Genomic DNA, 16,921 nt, shown 5'->3' on the forward strand with positions numbered 1-16,921 from the left:
CAGAGAAGTGTGAATGCACAGGATAAGCACTGTGTTTGGATACCTGGTATCCTGCCTGAAGGGCATGCAGGGAATGAAGTTCCTGTTGCAATTTGGCAGCTGCTCCATGTGCCAGGATGTGCAACCATTCAGGAGAAAAAGTTACCTCAGGGTGAGGGAGTGGGAATGGCACAAGAGACCCTGAGCATTTCAGACATGCAATTTTTCCCAATCACAGAATCAAGGAATGCTTTGGCTTGGAAGGGACTTTTAGGATCATTGTGTTCCACCCCCTGCCACAGAAGTAGGGACTGATTCTGTGCCAGACTTCCAAGCTCCCTGAAGTGCACAGCTCCTCTTTTTTTTTTAGGGAAACACAGATCTAATCCAGGTCAGAGCAATCCAAAATAAAACACCACTCCATTTTCTGGCAGGGTATCCCATCAGGATAAGCCCAAGCCCAGCAAGTGGGTTGCACATGGAATGAAAAGATGCTGGCAAAGGAATATTTGCCTGAAATGGAAGGAGCAGATCCCATAGGGATCCATCAGCTCCTGCCTGAGTATCTGAAAACAGCTCTCCATAACCTTTCAGAAAAGGAATGGGAATATGAGTGGCAGCAGGGCTTTGCTCCCCTAGATTCCAAAGAACTTCAGAATTTCCCTGGTGGGGTTCAACAACCAAGTGTACTCTGAGCTGTTTTCCCTCCATCTTTTCCCAAATTCTTTTTTCCCAACTTCCACACATTCAGTAGGAGCTCAGAAGCTCCTTGGAAAAGCCTTGGCACAGCAAGCCCAGCCTTTTATTGGGTTGTTTCTTTTTCCCAGCCCACACACACCACGATGCCACTGGGAAAGGAAATCCACCGTGGGACACAATCCAGCCAGGCAGAGAACTTCCTCATCTATTCCTTGGAAAGGATTTCTTTCAGCAAGAGGGAGAAGTTGGGAATGTATCCTTTGGAAACAATTGTTTGAGCAGTGAACAGTCACATTTGATGTTTGTTTTTCACATCATAGCCCACAGCGTTTGCTTGTTAACAGCTGTTAACATTCCCTTTCCAGAGGGAAAATCCATGAACAGCAGGAACAAGCTCTCCATAAATGCTGCAGGCCTGGAGGGAAAAACCCAGCCAAGGGAGAAAGGCCTTCACTCAGCTTTCTGGAATCTCAAAATTCCCCAGAGAGGAGAGATTTTTGGGGTTGGTTTGAATTTACTTGTGCAAGCTGTAGAGCTCAGATTCGCTTTGGAAAAATCATCACAGAATTCTGGAATGGTTTGGGATGGAAGGGACCACAAAGCTCATCCAGTTTCAGCCCCTGCCATGGGCAGGGACAGCTCCCACTGTCCCACACTGCTCCAAGCCCTATCCAGCCTTGGATATTTCCAGGGATAGAGTACACAGCTGCTCTGGGAAAACCATTCCAGTGTCTCACCACTCTCACAGGGAAGAATTTTTTTTCCTGTACTGCAGTACTACATCCACAATATCATGCTTCTTATGTTCCTGGGAATTTCCTGATTCCAAGCAGCAATCACCATGCTAGGCACTAATTCTAAATATTCCAGGCCACTGTAACACATTGGAAAGGTCAGAAGGAATATCTGGCATTCCACAAAAAAATCCAGGCTCCTTCCCACAGAACTTGATGCACTATCCTTAGAAAAGCCCAGTTTTCCCTCAAAAGGGACCTCAATCCAAGTCATTGGAATAGAGAAAACAGACCAACCCAATGAAAAATGGGAAATTTACAGAGTGGTTTTTGAAAGCCCCATTTTTTATCCCTCAGATCCCGATGCCCTCCAAAGCCACATTCCTCAAGGACAGTCACATATCAAAGGAAACAAAGCCTGTTTGTGTTGTCCCCTACTGGAAAAAAATCCTTCAGAAAAAGCTTTGCTTGGTGAAAAAAAGCTTTTTCTTTCCCCATCTGGGGAGCTCTAAGATGGAATCCACTCTTAATTAAAAGATCCAACTGCCAACACAAATGGAATTGTTCCTTGGCCAAGACTAAATAGGAGAAACCTCAGGGCAAAAGGTTGGATTTTGGAGAGGAAAATAAAGGAAGAAAGGGGATTTGGAAGGAGATGCTGCCTCGAAGGAAGGAAAATTTAAGCACACTGTCACTGTTTCCACGGAAAACGCTGCTATGGGCTACGGACAAACAGGTTGTTGTGGTCAGCAGGGTCCACGAGGATCCACAAATCCAGTCATTAAGACAGAATCCAGCTGGATTCTACATGGCTTTGCCTCCTTTGGATGCAGGTGCCCACACACAGCACCTGACAGGGAGCTGCATCCTCCCAAAATCCCCTTCAGCAGAGCAGAATGGTCCCTGCAGCAAGGTAAGGAGAAGGGCAAGCTCCCAAAAAAGCAGGACACCCTTCCAGAAACCTTGCCCTGAGAAGCTGTGGTTGCCCCATGCCTGGAAGTGTTCCAGGACAGCTTGGACAGAGCTTGGAACAACCTGGTACAGTGGAAGGTGTCCCTGCCCATGGCTGAAAGGGCTTTAAGATCCCTTCCAGCCCAAACCATCCCAGAATTCCCTGGCTTGAGGAGGATTTTGGGTGACTGCAGCCATGAGGACACAGCACTGGTAACCCTGAAACCCTCCACTGATTCTTTCCTTAAATCTTTGTGTCCTTGGATAGAAGGGAAATTCAGACTGCTGTGAAGACAGGCTGGGAGAGCTGGGAATGTTCAGTCTGGACAAGAGAAGGCTCCAGAAAGATCTTAAAGTGCCTAAAGTGGATCCAAGAGAGCTGGAGAGGGACTTTGAACAAGGAGCTGGAGGGACAGGACAACGGGAAATGGCTTCCCACTGACAGAGAGAGGGTAGGGACAGATGGGATACTGGGAAGTGAAGCTTCCCTGTGAGGGTGGTGAGGCCCTGGAACAGATTTCCCAGAGAAGCTGTGGATGCCCCATACCCGAAAGCATCCAAAGCCAGGCTGGAGCTACCTTGTCTAGTGGAAAGTATCCCTGTACATGACAGGGGGGTGGAATTCAATGATCTTTAAGGTTCCTTGCACCCAAGGCACCCTGGAATTCTGGGATCCCACGGAATGCTGCCTTACCTGAGGTTGTAGGTCCTTAGGTTGCGCTGCCGGCGCTTGGTGGCGCGGAGCTTGACGAAGGTGCGTCCCGTGGGATCGAAGACACACAGCACAGTGATGCACACACTCAGGATCACCACCCAGTTGCACACCACCATTCCTGAAAAAAAACCCAGGAGTCACGTGCTCCAGCCTTTACTTCCCACCCCAAACTCACGCAGAAAAAGGAAATCCTCTGGAAAGGCTTTTAAGCCACAGCTGGATGAGTCTGCCGGCTGTTTTATGGGGCCATTAAATGCTCCCTGAGTATCTGGGACTGCACCATTAACATCATCCCCACCAGGAGACTGGGAAAGGCTTCCAGGAAAACAGTAAAACCATTCTGAAGGGAAAAAGTGGAATTTACAGACTGCCCTTCCCTGGGAACACGCATCCCTGCCTGAGTGCCGGCAGCACAGGCGGATGAATGGAACGACTGTTCCGAGCAATAAACAGGAAAACAAGCCCCACATTGACAGCTCCCATCCACTTCCCAGAGTCAATGGGCACAGGCAGGAATGAAGGATGCCCGCCAATCGGTCGGAATGCTCCCAGGCCACATTCCAGCTCCGTACCCAGGGTGACACTCTTGGCTGTGATGTCGTTGCAGGAGGTGTAGTACTGTGTCAGCCACACGATGCCCACGATGGCGTACACGAACTCAATCACCAGGATCGCTGGAAAAAATGGGAACAGCACGGATGATGGCAGCCTTTTCCCTAAGGATGAGCTCCTCTCCCCATTTTCTCACAAGGAATAGGTATAAAAACTTTGGAAGGGGGATGCGTAAGGAGATGAACCTAAAGTGCAACATGTTCCAAATAACTCCGAACAAATGGGATCGTGGAGGGGTCAGCGCCCTTGGTTGTGTCACAGGTATGAATCAGAGATCCAGACCTTCCTCCCACGCTGCTGGAAAGACTCCCTGAGGCAGCAGGAATGACAGGACCCAAACCTTAACTACCTCAGACAGCTGGCCTGACTCACAGATCCCAAATACGTGAGTGTGTGGATCCAGGATTAATCCTGCTCACTATGCTTAGCAAACATTCTCGGCACCTTTGCAGCCCTTCCCATAACAGTTCCAAGGAGACAGCGCCTAAGGAGCTCCTCAGTTTTGCATGTGACTGACAGCAAACTAGAAACTGGGGATTAACAGTGCTTCCCTGGAACAAAAAAGCTGGGAAACTGCTCTGAAGTGCCCATCCTCCCACTTTCTCCCCAGAATTCCAAAGGACATGTGGACAATCAGGTGTGGAGAAGGTGAATACCTTGCTTGAGATTGCCTAAATTTTGGTGGAGCTGAGACTAAATCCAGCCTGGCTTATCCCACTCACCCTCCGTATCTCCTGCTGGCATGGAATCTTTCCATAAGTGGCTTTGCTACAGACCTGGAAAGAGCAGTTCCAGGAGACAGAGCTTTCCTGGGCAAGGAATCAGGGCTGGGACTGGCTCCTGCTGAACCCAATTTATGCCCGAGGTAGGTTTTGCTTCCCTTGGCTCCTCTCCCCTTTGCCTGCTGCAGGACAGGAGCAGCAGGAGCAGGGATGAGACATTCCCAGGTTCACATTAGAGTTAATTCCCTAAATTCCTCTGCATTAAACAGCATGCTTAAATTGGGATAGTCACATGGACCTTGCCCACGCACTGGTCACGCTCCCACTTCCATCAGCACAACTGATCAACCACCAAGAGCAAAATACCCAGGGAAGAGGGAATACAAGACCCAAAATCTAGAGGAAATCCCACTCCTGAGCACACAGAGAGCTTACGGAAGAAGAAGGGATGCTTTAGGGGGCAGGAAAACCTTTCTTTGGATTCTCCCTACCTCCTCTGCCCCACTTAGTCTGGTTTTAACACAAACTGCCAGGCTCTCCATGCTTCCCTAGGGAGACTGGCTGGGAAGCTGGAGAGGGAGATTTGTTTGCTGTTTGCGTTAATGACTTGCACTGAGCATTCCAAGTCTTCCAGACTGAGCTTTCAAGCAAGGTTATCCTTATTTTAGTGGATTCTGCAGGAAAACAACATGCAAAAAGCAGGGATGAAAACCCACAGGATAATTTGTTTGGAATGGGCTTGGCTCTGCATCTCCAAAGATTTTTCTCTTAAAACCTTCATTTGGCACAGAAAAATCTGATTAAATTTCTGAAAGGCAACAGAATCCAGGGGAAACAAGGTAAAAGGGAATGAGGGATCAAGGAATAATTCTCTTCCCTGCTCTGGTTTTTGGAGAGGGAGCAAGACAGGAATTGCTTATATAGGAAGAAAAAGAAAGTGAGAAGGTGGAACACCTATTTTCCTTCCAGTGCCTGGAGGGATGGATCAGGTGAGTCAAGAGGCAACACCTTGGAGTCAGAACCTTTGGGATTTATGCCTCTATCCTTGGAAAACGTAGGGGGGAAAAGAGAGCCAGAAGGGGAGCAGATTCCATGAGAGGAAAAGGAGGCTATTTGGGACACCGCCTGCCAGTCTGACAGCCGTGACAAGGCGCAGCCTATGGATTCATCGGGATGCACGGCACATCCTGGCAGCCATCTGCCAGAGGAGCTGCAGCAGGCAGGGAGAGGAGGCTGCAGGGAGGAGCACATGGAAGCGCCGAGGCTCCGGCCGCTTACCCAGTCGGACATAGAGGACGTACTGCATGGAATCCCGCGGCTCCGTGTACAGGATGCTCCCGCGCATGCTGAGCCAGATGATGGCCAGCTCGGCGATCATGCAGCTCAGCAGGATGCCCAGGTAGCCCCGGCCGTGGTCCACCAGGTTCAGGGAGCACGTCTCGTTGGGATTGTACACCAGCCCGAAGAGCACCACCGAGAGAATCACAAACCTGCGGGGCAGGAAAGCCAAGGGAAACCATGGAATATCCCACAGCTGCTTCCCTCCTCAGTGTCCCACAGCTCCTCTTCATTTGGGCCCCAAATCCCCACAAGCCATCCAGAGGCCCTGCTATCCCCGGCAGAACCATTTCATCCATGACACATTATCCCATGGGATTTGCCACTGCAGAGAAGCTGTGGCTGCCACATCCCTTGGAAGTGTTTGTTCAAGGCCAAGTTGGATGGGGTTTGGAGCAACCTAGTGGGAGTCGTCCCTGCCCATGGCAGAGGGATGGAATTGGATGGTCTTTAAGGCCTCTTCCAACCCAAACCATTCCAGGATTCCATGCTTGTTTTTCCTGAGCTTCTGTACAGAAATATGGCCTTAAATTCTAGCGGAGAATCTTGGGTGGCACAGGAGGATAACAAGAAGCTCTGGTCAGGCTCTTTGGAACTAGCCTAGAACTTGGAACAGAGCTAAGCCACGAAAACAGAAGCTGGAAAATGTTGGTGTTCATCAGGAATGCCCCAACCAAACTTTCTGGCCCTGTGTAGAAGCACAGGGGAGAATTTCCAGACGTACCAGGATTAGCCAGAAGAATTCCTGGGTGAATTCCAAGCATCCTTGTGCCCTTCTCACTTACCAGGTGGTGTGAAGGAGGAAGAGGAAGACGGCTGGCAGAACCAGGTCATCGCTGCCCACAGACCAGCGCCGGCGGAACACGACAATCCCTGGCATGGCTGGCGGGTCCCGGGAAGTTCAGCAGGCACAGCACTCACCTCCTGGAAAAGAATGGAAGCAAAGCTGCTGCTGAGCCTCTCCAACCCCCTCTGGACAGCCCCACAACCTGGGAGCCATCCTGGTTTATCTCAGAGCTGCTTCCTTCCAGCACCAGGGGGCATGGCATGCTCGGAAAGGAGGGCTGAGAGCTGAAGGAGTGGGAAGTATTAGGTGAAGCCGGTGTGTAACTCACCCAGCTCCACTTCATGGGATTACCTGGAATCCTGTTAGGCTGTGATGGTGAGCAGCCACTGTGGGATTTGGGACAGGTCATCCTGGCCTCAAATCTCTGGCAAACCCTATTACTGTGTACTTCCATGCACAAACCTGCTGCCAGGCTGTTGTCCAACAATTCTCCCCCCCACACTTGGCTCAGGAAGCCAAAACATCCATTAACAGCAAGTGGCAGCATCTGGGGAACTATAGACTGGCTCCCAACAGCACTTCCAGTGAGGATATTGGCTCCTAGGAGATCTCCCCCTGGACCAGCAGGAGCATCCTGCCAGCTCCACATCTCCGTCGCATCCGCACCGGCCCTGACAGGCACGACCAATTCTACGGTGGAAGATTCAGGAGCTGCTGTTCCTCCCTGGGTTTTGTTTGTGCTCCTATTTTTAGGGCTTCCCAAACCCTTTGGAAAATAGAAACAGGAGTGGTGCAAAGTCACGAGACTGCACAGGGCGCTCCAGCCTCCTCCAGCACAGCCATCCCACTCCATCCCTGCTGGCTATACTCCAAGCTGCTCCAGAGGGACTCTGGCAGCACACCTTATCCCACTCCTGCCTTCCTGGCTCAACACATGACCCACTAGCAGGAATTTTCCTTGGTTTTGCCGAATCCAGGATGGTGCCTTTGCATTCTTGCTACAGACACCAGGGATTTCTGGATTTGGGGATCAATCCTGTCCCTCTTTCCATGCCCTAATCTCTGTCCCACCTCTTACCTGCGCTACCAGGGAATGCTCCACCTCACCTGTGCCTCTCTGCTCCAAGCTCTCCCAGCTGATCCATCTCAGTTCCCAACTCCACCAACCTCCCAATTCCCACATCCATGCACTGCTGCTGGTGTGCTCCACCCGTGGCCTGCGGTGGCCATGCTGCTCCAAAGCTGCACTTACAAATCCCTAAGTGCTCTTGGATTTTTGCCTCTGTGAACCCAACAGCAAACTGCCAGGTCAGGACAAAGTGTCCTCATCCACTACTTACAACAGGATTTCCAACAGCATTCCCAAAGGAATACCACCTGCAATACTTCCTGTACCAGGCAAAAAAACCCCACACTTGGATATGATGCCCCTAATTTAGTGCTGTGGGTAAGACAAATTAGAAAGGGGAAGACATCCATAGCTTGGATAGGAAGGAAGCTTGAAGATGATCCAGTTCCATCTCCCTGTCATGGATTGGAACACTTCCCACAAGTCCAGGTTGCTCATGATTTAAACTAAAGTTGAACCTTTCAGGTAACACAAATGTTGTGTTTGAGGCAGCCCACGTCACCAATTCCTGCCCTGTCCCACTAAATCCAACCCAGCAGTCAGGTATGGTTACCTCACCACTTCCCAGAATATCCCAAATCCAGAGTCTCCTCTCCTGTGCCAACACCCACAGCCACTGGAATGGATCTTCCAGCCACCCATTACTGAAACCTACACAATCCCCTCAAATTCCAGGGGATTTCAAGTTAACAGGCAGATTCCAGCCTGTCACTCAGCTGAAGGAAATGCTCCATTCCACAAACAAAGCAAATGCAAAATTCCAATGCCATTCGGATTCCAACTTCCTCAGCACAGAATATTCAGAGCACTGGGTACATTCCAGCTCTACCTTCACTCCTCTGGCCATCTGGGAACTCCCTCCCAGCCCCATCTTGCCTGTCATTCACCACCCAGGACAGCCGGGATATCACAAACCCTGGATACACCTCCAGCACTTCCCAGCCCAGCTCTGTTCCCATCATCCCTCGGCTGCATCCCACCAAGGCGGAACTCTTCCACCCCTCCAGTTGGGCTCTCCCAGTTCCCACCACCCTCTCCCAGTTTGAGAAGCAGGATAACGATGACAGCAACAAATATCCAATGTGGATTCCTTATCCACAGCAACAGATGGGGACAGAGCAGAGAAACCTGTCACTCACTGTCACATACGGGAATACTCACCGTGGAACTGTCACTCCACTTACCAGGCTCCCAGGGCAGGAACATTGCCAATTTATTCCCAAAGATTCCTGAATTTAAACCAGGAGGTTTTGGGCTTTGCCCCTGCTTTGGAAATGAGGTGGATGAAGGAAGGCCTGAGACTGGAAAACCCACCAGAAAAAATTCTCACTGTGAGGACTCTTCAGGTTCATCCCAGCACAGCATATCCCAGGAACTGTTTTAAGATGCTGAAGATATGATCCAGCAGAGGAGTTGGGAGGAGCCGGAAGGCTGGAGTGCAAAGAGCCCTGAGACCACTGACCCCGGCTCTGCGACAGCAAGAACCCTCACACTCTCCCAAAAACTGCTGGGAAGAGCCAAACATTCCCAGGATCTTGAAAGCTGAATCCCAGTACAAGCAGCCCCAAGCTCCCAACACTGAAATAAGGGAAGCACATGCACAAGGAGCCCCCTCAGAGACCTAGGGAAGCAGGAACCTTACATGGCATGTGGTCCGGCCGCTGCGCATCCTTCTCTCCCACAAGGGTATTTCAGGAAAAGTGCATATCCAGGGAGATAGGCATCACAAGCTCAGGAGGGAACAGCAAACTCTTCCTGCAGCCATTGAAAATCCCACTCGGCAAAGGGAAGCACGGCGTGGGAACTGGGATCTGCCCGCCGACAGAGCCGGGCATCATCCTCAGAGCAACTCCCTCCCTGCACCTCATTTATCCACCGGGAATGCCGAGAGCCAGAGGTCGTGACTCCCCCCTTCCACACCCCCCAGCACCCTCTGGAAGGAAGTGACATCATCCCTATTCTGAGGAGATTGTACGTGGATTGTGGGAAGGAGGACTGGGAGCGAGAGCGGGCGATGCTGTCAGAGATGCGGAGCCGGGAGAGGAGGAAAACCCCGGAGCGGCACAAACCTCCTCCCTCTTCCCAGCGAGAGAAAGCGGGAGCGCTGCCGGGAGCCCTCGGACACAGCCACGGCATCGGGCTGGGAAAGGCTCCTGGCCACGGACTCTCCAGTGAATGGCCAGGGGGAGGGGACTTGGATGGGACACAAAAGGGACACACAGAGGGGGCCACCCCGGGCACAGAAAGGAGAGACTGTTCCAGAGGAGCCTCTCCCGGCCTTTCCAGCCGTTAATTCCTTGTGACATGCTCTGGGCTATGACAGGATGTGGGGGAAGGGGAGAATTAGCTGTCTGTAGGGAAAGGCTTAGGGAAAAGAGCAAGGGAGAAAAACGCTACAGTGAGACAACATTCCAGCTAAACCTCGGAGACTTAGGCTAATCCAACAGCCCATCCCATCTGACATGAACCTCCTTAGGGAGAAGTACACCAGGAAATAAAGCTGAAGGAAAAAGGCTGTGCCTGGATCTTGCATGCCAGGAGCCCACCCACACCACAGCAACACCCCCAGAGTCACCCACTCTCTCCACCCAAATCCAGCCGGATTTGCTCCAAGCTCCCAGAATTGCAGATTCCCGAGGCACCCACACAGCCCAGTGCTCCAACCCCCTGCAATCCTCATCCCTGCATCCACAGGCTCACAACCCCCTGCAATTCTCCACCCCTATATCCAAAGGCTCACAAACCCCTGCAAATCCCCATTCCTGCATCCACAGGCTCAAAACTCCCTGCAATTCCCCATCCCTGCAATTCTCCATTCCTGTACCCACAGGCTCACAACCCCCTCCAAATTCCCAGTCCTGCATCCACATACTTACAACCCCCTCCAAATTCCCCATCCCTGTATCCACAGGTTCACAATCCCTTGCAATTCCCCATCCCTGCATCCACAGGTTCACAACCCCCTGCAGTTCCCCATCCCTGCATCCACAGGTTCACAACCCCCTGCAGTTCCCCATCCCTGCATCCACAGGCTAACTCAGGATTCCCACTTCCATCACCCCAAAACCTCCCCTGGTTCCCAGCCTCCTGCTGTTCAGAGCAAAAGATGGGAGGCCAAACCCAGGCTGAAATTGGGAGTTTTTCCTCCCTCTGCCATATCCCTGGGGATGTCTGCATGGAGGAAGCCCTGCTATCCCAATATTCCTTCCCTACCTTTTCCCTCAGGCACCTGATGACACTTTCACAAGACCCAGGTATGACAAAGCAATCCCATCCCATTTCTGCCAGCACCCTCTTCCAGCTGGCCTCTGCAAATTCCAGAGTCCTCCAGGGTGACTCACTCAAGGAAATTCCCTCAAAACAAGCCAGATGTTTGCCTCCACTGCTCAGAGCTACAGAATTCACCAAAAATATTGGATTTCTAGGTCTCAGTGGATGGTTGCAGGTGTTGCTAAAGGACAGAACCCTTTGCTGTTCCACAGAAATCCAGCACCACATCCCAGAATGCTGCCCCTCCCAGGATCCCTTACCCTGGCTGAAATGTCACCATGCTCCCCAGGAAAATGTCCCAGTCCCAACCTGCTGTCTCGCTGGGAAGTTCAAGCCCAGGCCTGCCAGCTCCCAGCTCAACTTCTTAGGAAATGCAGCTGGAAAACCAAAACCAAAAGGAGCTTTGTGTCACTCCTCCCACAGCAGCTTTTCCTCAGGAGTGATTTTCTGCTCTGGAGCAGAGGTGCTTCCCTTCTCCCTGAGAGCACATCCAGGTCACCTTGCCCAGGTGCTGGAGACTCCTGTCCTGAGGGCACAGCATGGATGCTGCATCCTGCTTTTTCACTCTGCAGGATAACAGACAGTTCACTTCTCTAACCAACAGAACTGTGGTCCCATCAAGTCACCCCAAATACTTCCTTCCCTCACCAACATGTCCCACATGGAATATGGGCTTCCCACTCCAGGCTGGATCATTCCCTTGCAGCTCTCAGAATTCTTTCGTTCCCACCAAGCACTTACTGGACTTGACGGAAATCATCAATTCCAGCTTGGATCCAACCCCATCAGGCCCCATCCAGCTGTTCTGAAGGGTTTTAAATGAGGCTCTTTCTGCTTCTGAGTTGGTTTCTCACAATCTGGGAATTGTTCTCGCCTTCCAGGGAGAAGGGGGATGGGTTATATCCACACAGAATGTCCTGAAGCTGGCCAGAGGAATTTGCATGGAGCAGCTCTGCTCTGAAGCCGGGCTGGGAGAGCTGGGATGGCTCAGCCCAGAGAGGAGAAGGCTCCAGGGAGCCTTAAAACCTCTTCCAGTGCCTAAGGGGGCTCCAAGAGACCTGGAAAGAGCCTTTGGAATAGTGCATGGAGAGACACCACTCACATGGTGTGGGTTTGGATTAGATATTGGGAAGAAATCCTCCCCTGTGACAGTGGTGAGGCCCTGGAATGGATTTTCCAGAGAAGCTTTGGCTGCCTCAAGCCTGGAAGTGACAAATCGAGGCTGGATAAAACTTGGAGCAACCTGGGATAGTGGGAGGTGTCCTTGTCCACAGCAGTGGGTAGAATGGGATGAGCATTCCATGTCCTTTCTAAACCAAACCATTCCAGGATTGTATACAAGAGGGGACAAATTCCGTGGCACCAAAGGAAGGCAAGTCCTTTCTGCCTTTTCCAAGGGGCAGGAAGTATCTGCTGCAAGCAGTGCCTGCAGGAATTGCAGGGAAAGCTCTTCCCAGGGGGAAGAAGGCACAGCAGCTGCCGGAAGCTTGTGAGGAGAGCTCTGCCCTCACCGGAGGTGATTAAGGGAACAGACCCCTACTTTAAGGAATATTCCATGGATTCATGGAACATTTAAGAGCCATATTTATAGGCAAATGCCAGGCAGAGATCACTGGCAAAAATCAATGCGGTTAGAATTTTGGGATATCTTCATGGTTACTTTGAAGATTCTCCTTAATAATCTCCCATTTTCCAAGGAGAATGGAATAAAATCAGTCAGCGGCAGAGCCAGGGAAGGAAGCTTGGAGACAGGAAAGGTTCAAAGAGCCTCCTGTGGCTTGGCACACTTTGGATGTGGCTCCCTCGGGATAAGGCCATGGCACCACAATCACCTCCGCAATGTCATCGGGACAGAACTAATGGGATCAGCTTGGATCTGGAGCTCCAGCACTGCCCACTGACACAAATTCCCAAAATAATCTCTGAGTATCAACAACTGACCTTCAAAACACAGGGAACAAGAACTTACATGTTTGGCCCACCAGTTTAGCCCTGAAATCCTGGAATAAATTCCTTGTAACTGCAATGGTGATGGACACAGGATTGGTGTAACCACTTCCCAATTGGCCCAGCCCTGATCTATCTTCATCCCACCCCATTCCTCCCTCAGACTCCTTCCCAAAGCCCCTTTGCCATAAACACATCAAGATGCATGTTCTCCTTGGTTAAATCCATCCCCTTTTTCCTTAACTCCAAACTCTCCTGCCTTGGGTAGAAACAGGTCTCAGGAATCCTACATTTCCCCCAAACATACACGACATCTCCTTTCTGTTACATTGGGAATGATTAATTTTTAATTCTGGAGACTCCAGAATGCATCTCCTTGGCATGGACTTGACCACAGCAGTGGAGTTTTCAGGAAAAATGGGACTGTCTGGCAAACCCTAATGGATTTAGTGCAAAAGGATGGGCAAATCCCAAAGGTGCCACTCCCAGCACTTGTTCTCAGTTAAAAGCAGGATAAGGGATTCACTGAATCAAAGAGAAACAAGGAAATTCTCCACTTTGGAATGAATTTCCTTCAAACAACTGAGACCAGTTCTGAGACTGTTCCCAAGGATCCCAGTCCAACAAACCAGTGACACAGCACATCCCAAGGGTTATCCCCACTGGCTCTCCAGTCATATCCCTGCACCACCCCATAGGCCAGGATTTGTCCATAGCATCACCATTAAGGCTGGAAAAGCCCTCCAAGATTGACTCCAACCATTTCTCCAGCACTTCCAAGGCCACCTCTATCCCATGTCCCCAAGTGCCACATCCACATGGCTTTTAGATCCCTCCAGGGATGGGGATTCCACCACTGGAGCCCGCTCCAACGCTTTAAAACATTTTCCATTGAGGAATTTTCTCAAATATCCAACCTAAACCTCCCCTGGTGCAATTTGAGGCCATTTCCTCTCATCCTGCCACTTATTCCCTGAGAGCAGAGCCTAATCCCACCTGACTCCACCCTCTTGTCAGGGATTTGTGGAGAGTGAGAAGATCCCTCCTGATCCTCATTTTCTGCACGCTGACTCCCCCAGCTGCTCCTTGTGCTCCAAACCCTTCCCTGGACACAGTCCAGCACTTCCATGTCCCCCTTGGTGAAGGATCCAGAGCGCTTCATTAATTCCAGACCTCAGCAACCATCCCTGGGCATAAAGGAAGAGGTTTGTAGGGATAAGTCCATAAAGACAGGAATCACTGTGAGACATTCCAGCCTCCCAAATGAAAGGGAGGATAATGCTTGGAAAGGGATGGAAAAGCCTTACTCACACCTCTAAGATTCCCAGGACTTTTCTCCTTGACCTTGACAAAAGCACACCTGAACTCCAGAGCTCCAGACTCAACAGCTTATGGAAAACCCAAAACCTGCACAAACACCTGGCTGAGAAACAAGGGAAGCCGCCACTTTTTCAGGAATTTGGGAGGGGAGAAGGAACTGTCACACACAATTCCAGTGTGCTGACAGGAACGGAGTTAAAAACAACCCCCAATCCTTGTCTCGATGCCGGCAGCTCCGCAATTCCACCCACAGTTTGTGCCAGCAGAGCCCACGGGCAGCTTCCCGACCACTCCAAGCTCCGGCAAAAATAACGGCCAAGTTGCCACGGGGGAAAATGTAATAAATTCCAATTAATTTGGGATTTGAAACAGAACCCCATGTTCTACAGGGGAATAAAATCCCCTACAACAAGGAAAGCTTGGCTGGAATGGGGTAGGGAATGCAAAAGAAATACCTGGATGAGGTGATGGATACAGCAATAAATGCTGCCAGCATCCCAAATCTGCTCCCAGGTGTGGAACAACAGCTCCCTGGATATATTTACTGGGAATCACTGATCCTTGGTTTTGATGGAATATCCCACAGCCACACACAGAACTTGGTAATTCCTGGTCGGAAAGCACACGGCCTCTGAGTTATTTATAGCCAAAACTCCAAGGGTTGGATGAAGCCAGCCAGGGCAAACCCAAGAGGTGACCAGTAACTACACAAGGAGCATTTTGGATAGAGCCTCATTTCTTTAGGAAAAGCTATTTTCCAGTACAATCCCGGCAAATTCCTGACAGTTTTCCTCCACCCTGGAATGCTTATCAGTTCAGCCTCCTTTTCAAAAAGGCAGAAAAAAAGCAGAAGGAGCAAATATCCAGGTGAGATATTGAACTCAGAGGCACATCCCTGCTCCAGCACATCTGGAAGCAATGCCTTCAGGAAAAGGAAGGAAAAGCCCAGTCATTCCCAAACTGAATTGCCTCTCTCCCCTCCTGCAAGCAGCTTCTTGGCTCCCTAGTTTACACTAGTGGGCAAACAGTTTTCCCAATAACTTGACTCATTGCTTCAGGAATTCCCTGGGGATGAGTCACATGCAGGGAAAGCCACCGGGAGCGGTGCCGGGACCACCGCTGCCAACACGAGGAGAGCGAAAGAAGTGGGAGAACACAAAATCCCTGCCAAACTCGGGAAAACTGTGTGGTCAACACCATTCCTTGGCACTCCTTCCCTGCTCCCCCCTCCCCACAAATGTGCTAGAGAGGAGAAGCGCATCCGGAGAGGCGGCTCCAGGCTCTGGAGCACAGGAATCATCAGGGAGAGGTTCCCTCCACGTGCATCTGCCAGCATAGGAGGGAATGCTGGCTCTGCTCATCTCCCAGGAATGATCCTCAGGAATTTAAAGTAGTGATTATTTCCCTTCCTCCTGGCACTATGGGGCAAAGAGGGACACACGTGGAATTCCAGGGCCTCCAGCTTCTTACTCTACTTCCTGATCACCAGCATTTCCAATTTGGCCCTTTTTCTGTATCACATCCCACAGCTTATCTCAGGAGTTTTGCTCTTCTTGTATTCCATGACAAAGCAGTTAGGCAGGTACGTGCCTAGTTGCAAGTCTAAAATGTTGGGAATCAGGCCTATCTGGGAAGTTTTTTTGGGAATCTAAACCCAAATGCATCTTTTCTCAATGCAATTTGTCCTCATTAAACAGGGATCCTGGATCTGTGACACTTCGAGGCTCAAAAACCTTGGGAACAGCTTCAAACAGCCTAAGCCTGACCTGGACATGACTTATTCCCATTTTCCTGATGCTGCTTATTTATTTCCCTCATCATGTCCCTGCTTGTTTCCTTGGCTGAGGACATGCCTGTATCCCACATTCCTAGAAATCAGCCCAGAAAGAGGTCATGGAGGTCATACTTCCCAAAGTCTAAGTGAAGCCACCAACAGCCTATTTGAGAACCTCATCCTGTAGGAGTACATTCAAGAGGGAACATTCCTGAATGCTATGAATTCCCTGAAAATGCCATTTCTGTGCTTTGCCTTTTCCTGTAACTCCCCAAACCCACCCATATTCCCACTTTCCAGTATCTTGGAAAGCATCAATCTTGCACCTGATTAAGCAGAATCTGTTTCTTGGCCCTAATTCCAGATTTTTCCCAGCCTCCAGTGAAAATCAAACCAACATCAAGATATCCTGGATTCAGTTATTTCTGCAAGCTCATTTGATAAACCAGAACCTACAGGAATATTTATGGATTAAAAAACCAATCCTGATTTCATGTTTTTCCAGCAATATCCTGTGATTTAATCACCAGCATCCAAAGGATTACTGGTCTCCAAGGGCTCTTTTCCACACTGAATGTATCCACTTTCACTTCCCTGTTTACCCTGGAAGCAAGGATCAAACACCAAAGTCCTGTCTGGGAAAGGGCCAGGACAGGAACACCTGTACAGGTGGGAATTTTAAACACACAACAGTAGAGAAGTGGGAATTTCAGCCCAGAAATGTTCTTGGCTCAGATATGGACATGGACAACATCCTCTCTCCCAAACTCAAAGGGAACATTTTAAGCCTGACTCTGGATTTCCAGCAGCAACTTCCCAAGAAATGTGCTTCTGCCCCTCCCATCCTGTGGTTTCCACCTCAACACATGGGAATAGCCCTGGTAGGAAAAGAAATCATCAGGCTGAGCATTCCCAGTAGAAGAATCCTGCTTTATTCCCACCTG

At 50.3% G+C, this 16,921-nt stretch overlaps 1 protein-coding gene across 6 annotated transcripts in view; it reads right to left on the reverse strand.

Annotated features, from left to right (window-relative positions):
* The window catches only part of DAGLA (diacylglycerol lipase alpha), a 61,956-nt gene that overhangs the window by 25,385 nt on the left and 19,650 nt on the right, over positions 1 to 16,921 (reverse strand). For 5 of the 6 annotated variants that reach the window (XM_064425770.1, XM_064425766.1, XM_064425767.1 and 2 more), the window contains 4 exons: positions 6,536 to 6,674; positions 5,691 to 5,902; positions 3,651 to 3,752; positions 3,058 to 3,196 (listed from right to left, as the gene is read on the reverse strand). In XM_064425770.1, the coding sequence (XP_064281840.1) occupies positions 3,058 to 3,196; positions 3,651 to 3,752; positions 5,691 to 5,902; positions 6,536 to 6,630 (548 nt within the window). In that variant the 5' untranslated portion in view covers positions 6,631 to 6,674. Of the gene's footprint in view, positions 1 to 3,057; positions 3,197 to 3,650; positions 3,753 to 5,690; positions 5,903 to 6,535; positions 6,675 to 9,308; positions 9,590 to 16,921 lie in introns of those variants that run through there. The other variant, XM_064425769.1, reaches the window with a different exon arrangement.

Source organism: Passer domesticus, chromosome 6 (genome assembly GCF_036417665.1).
Source record: "Passer domesticus isolate bPasDom1 chromosome 6, bPasDom1.hap1, whole genome shotgun sequence".
NCBI lineage: Eukaryota > Metazoa > Chordata > Aves > Passeriformes > Passeridae > Passer > Passer domesticus.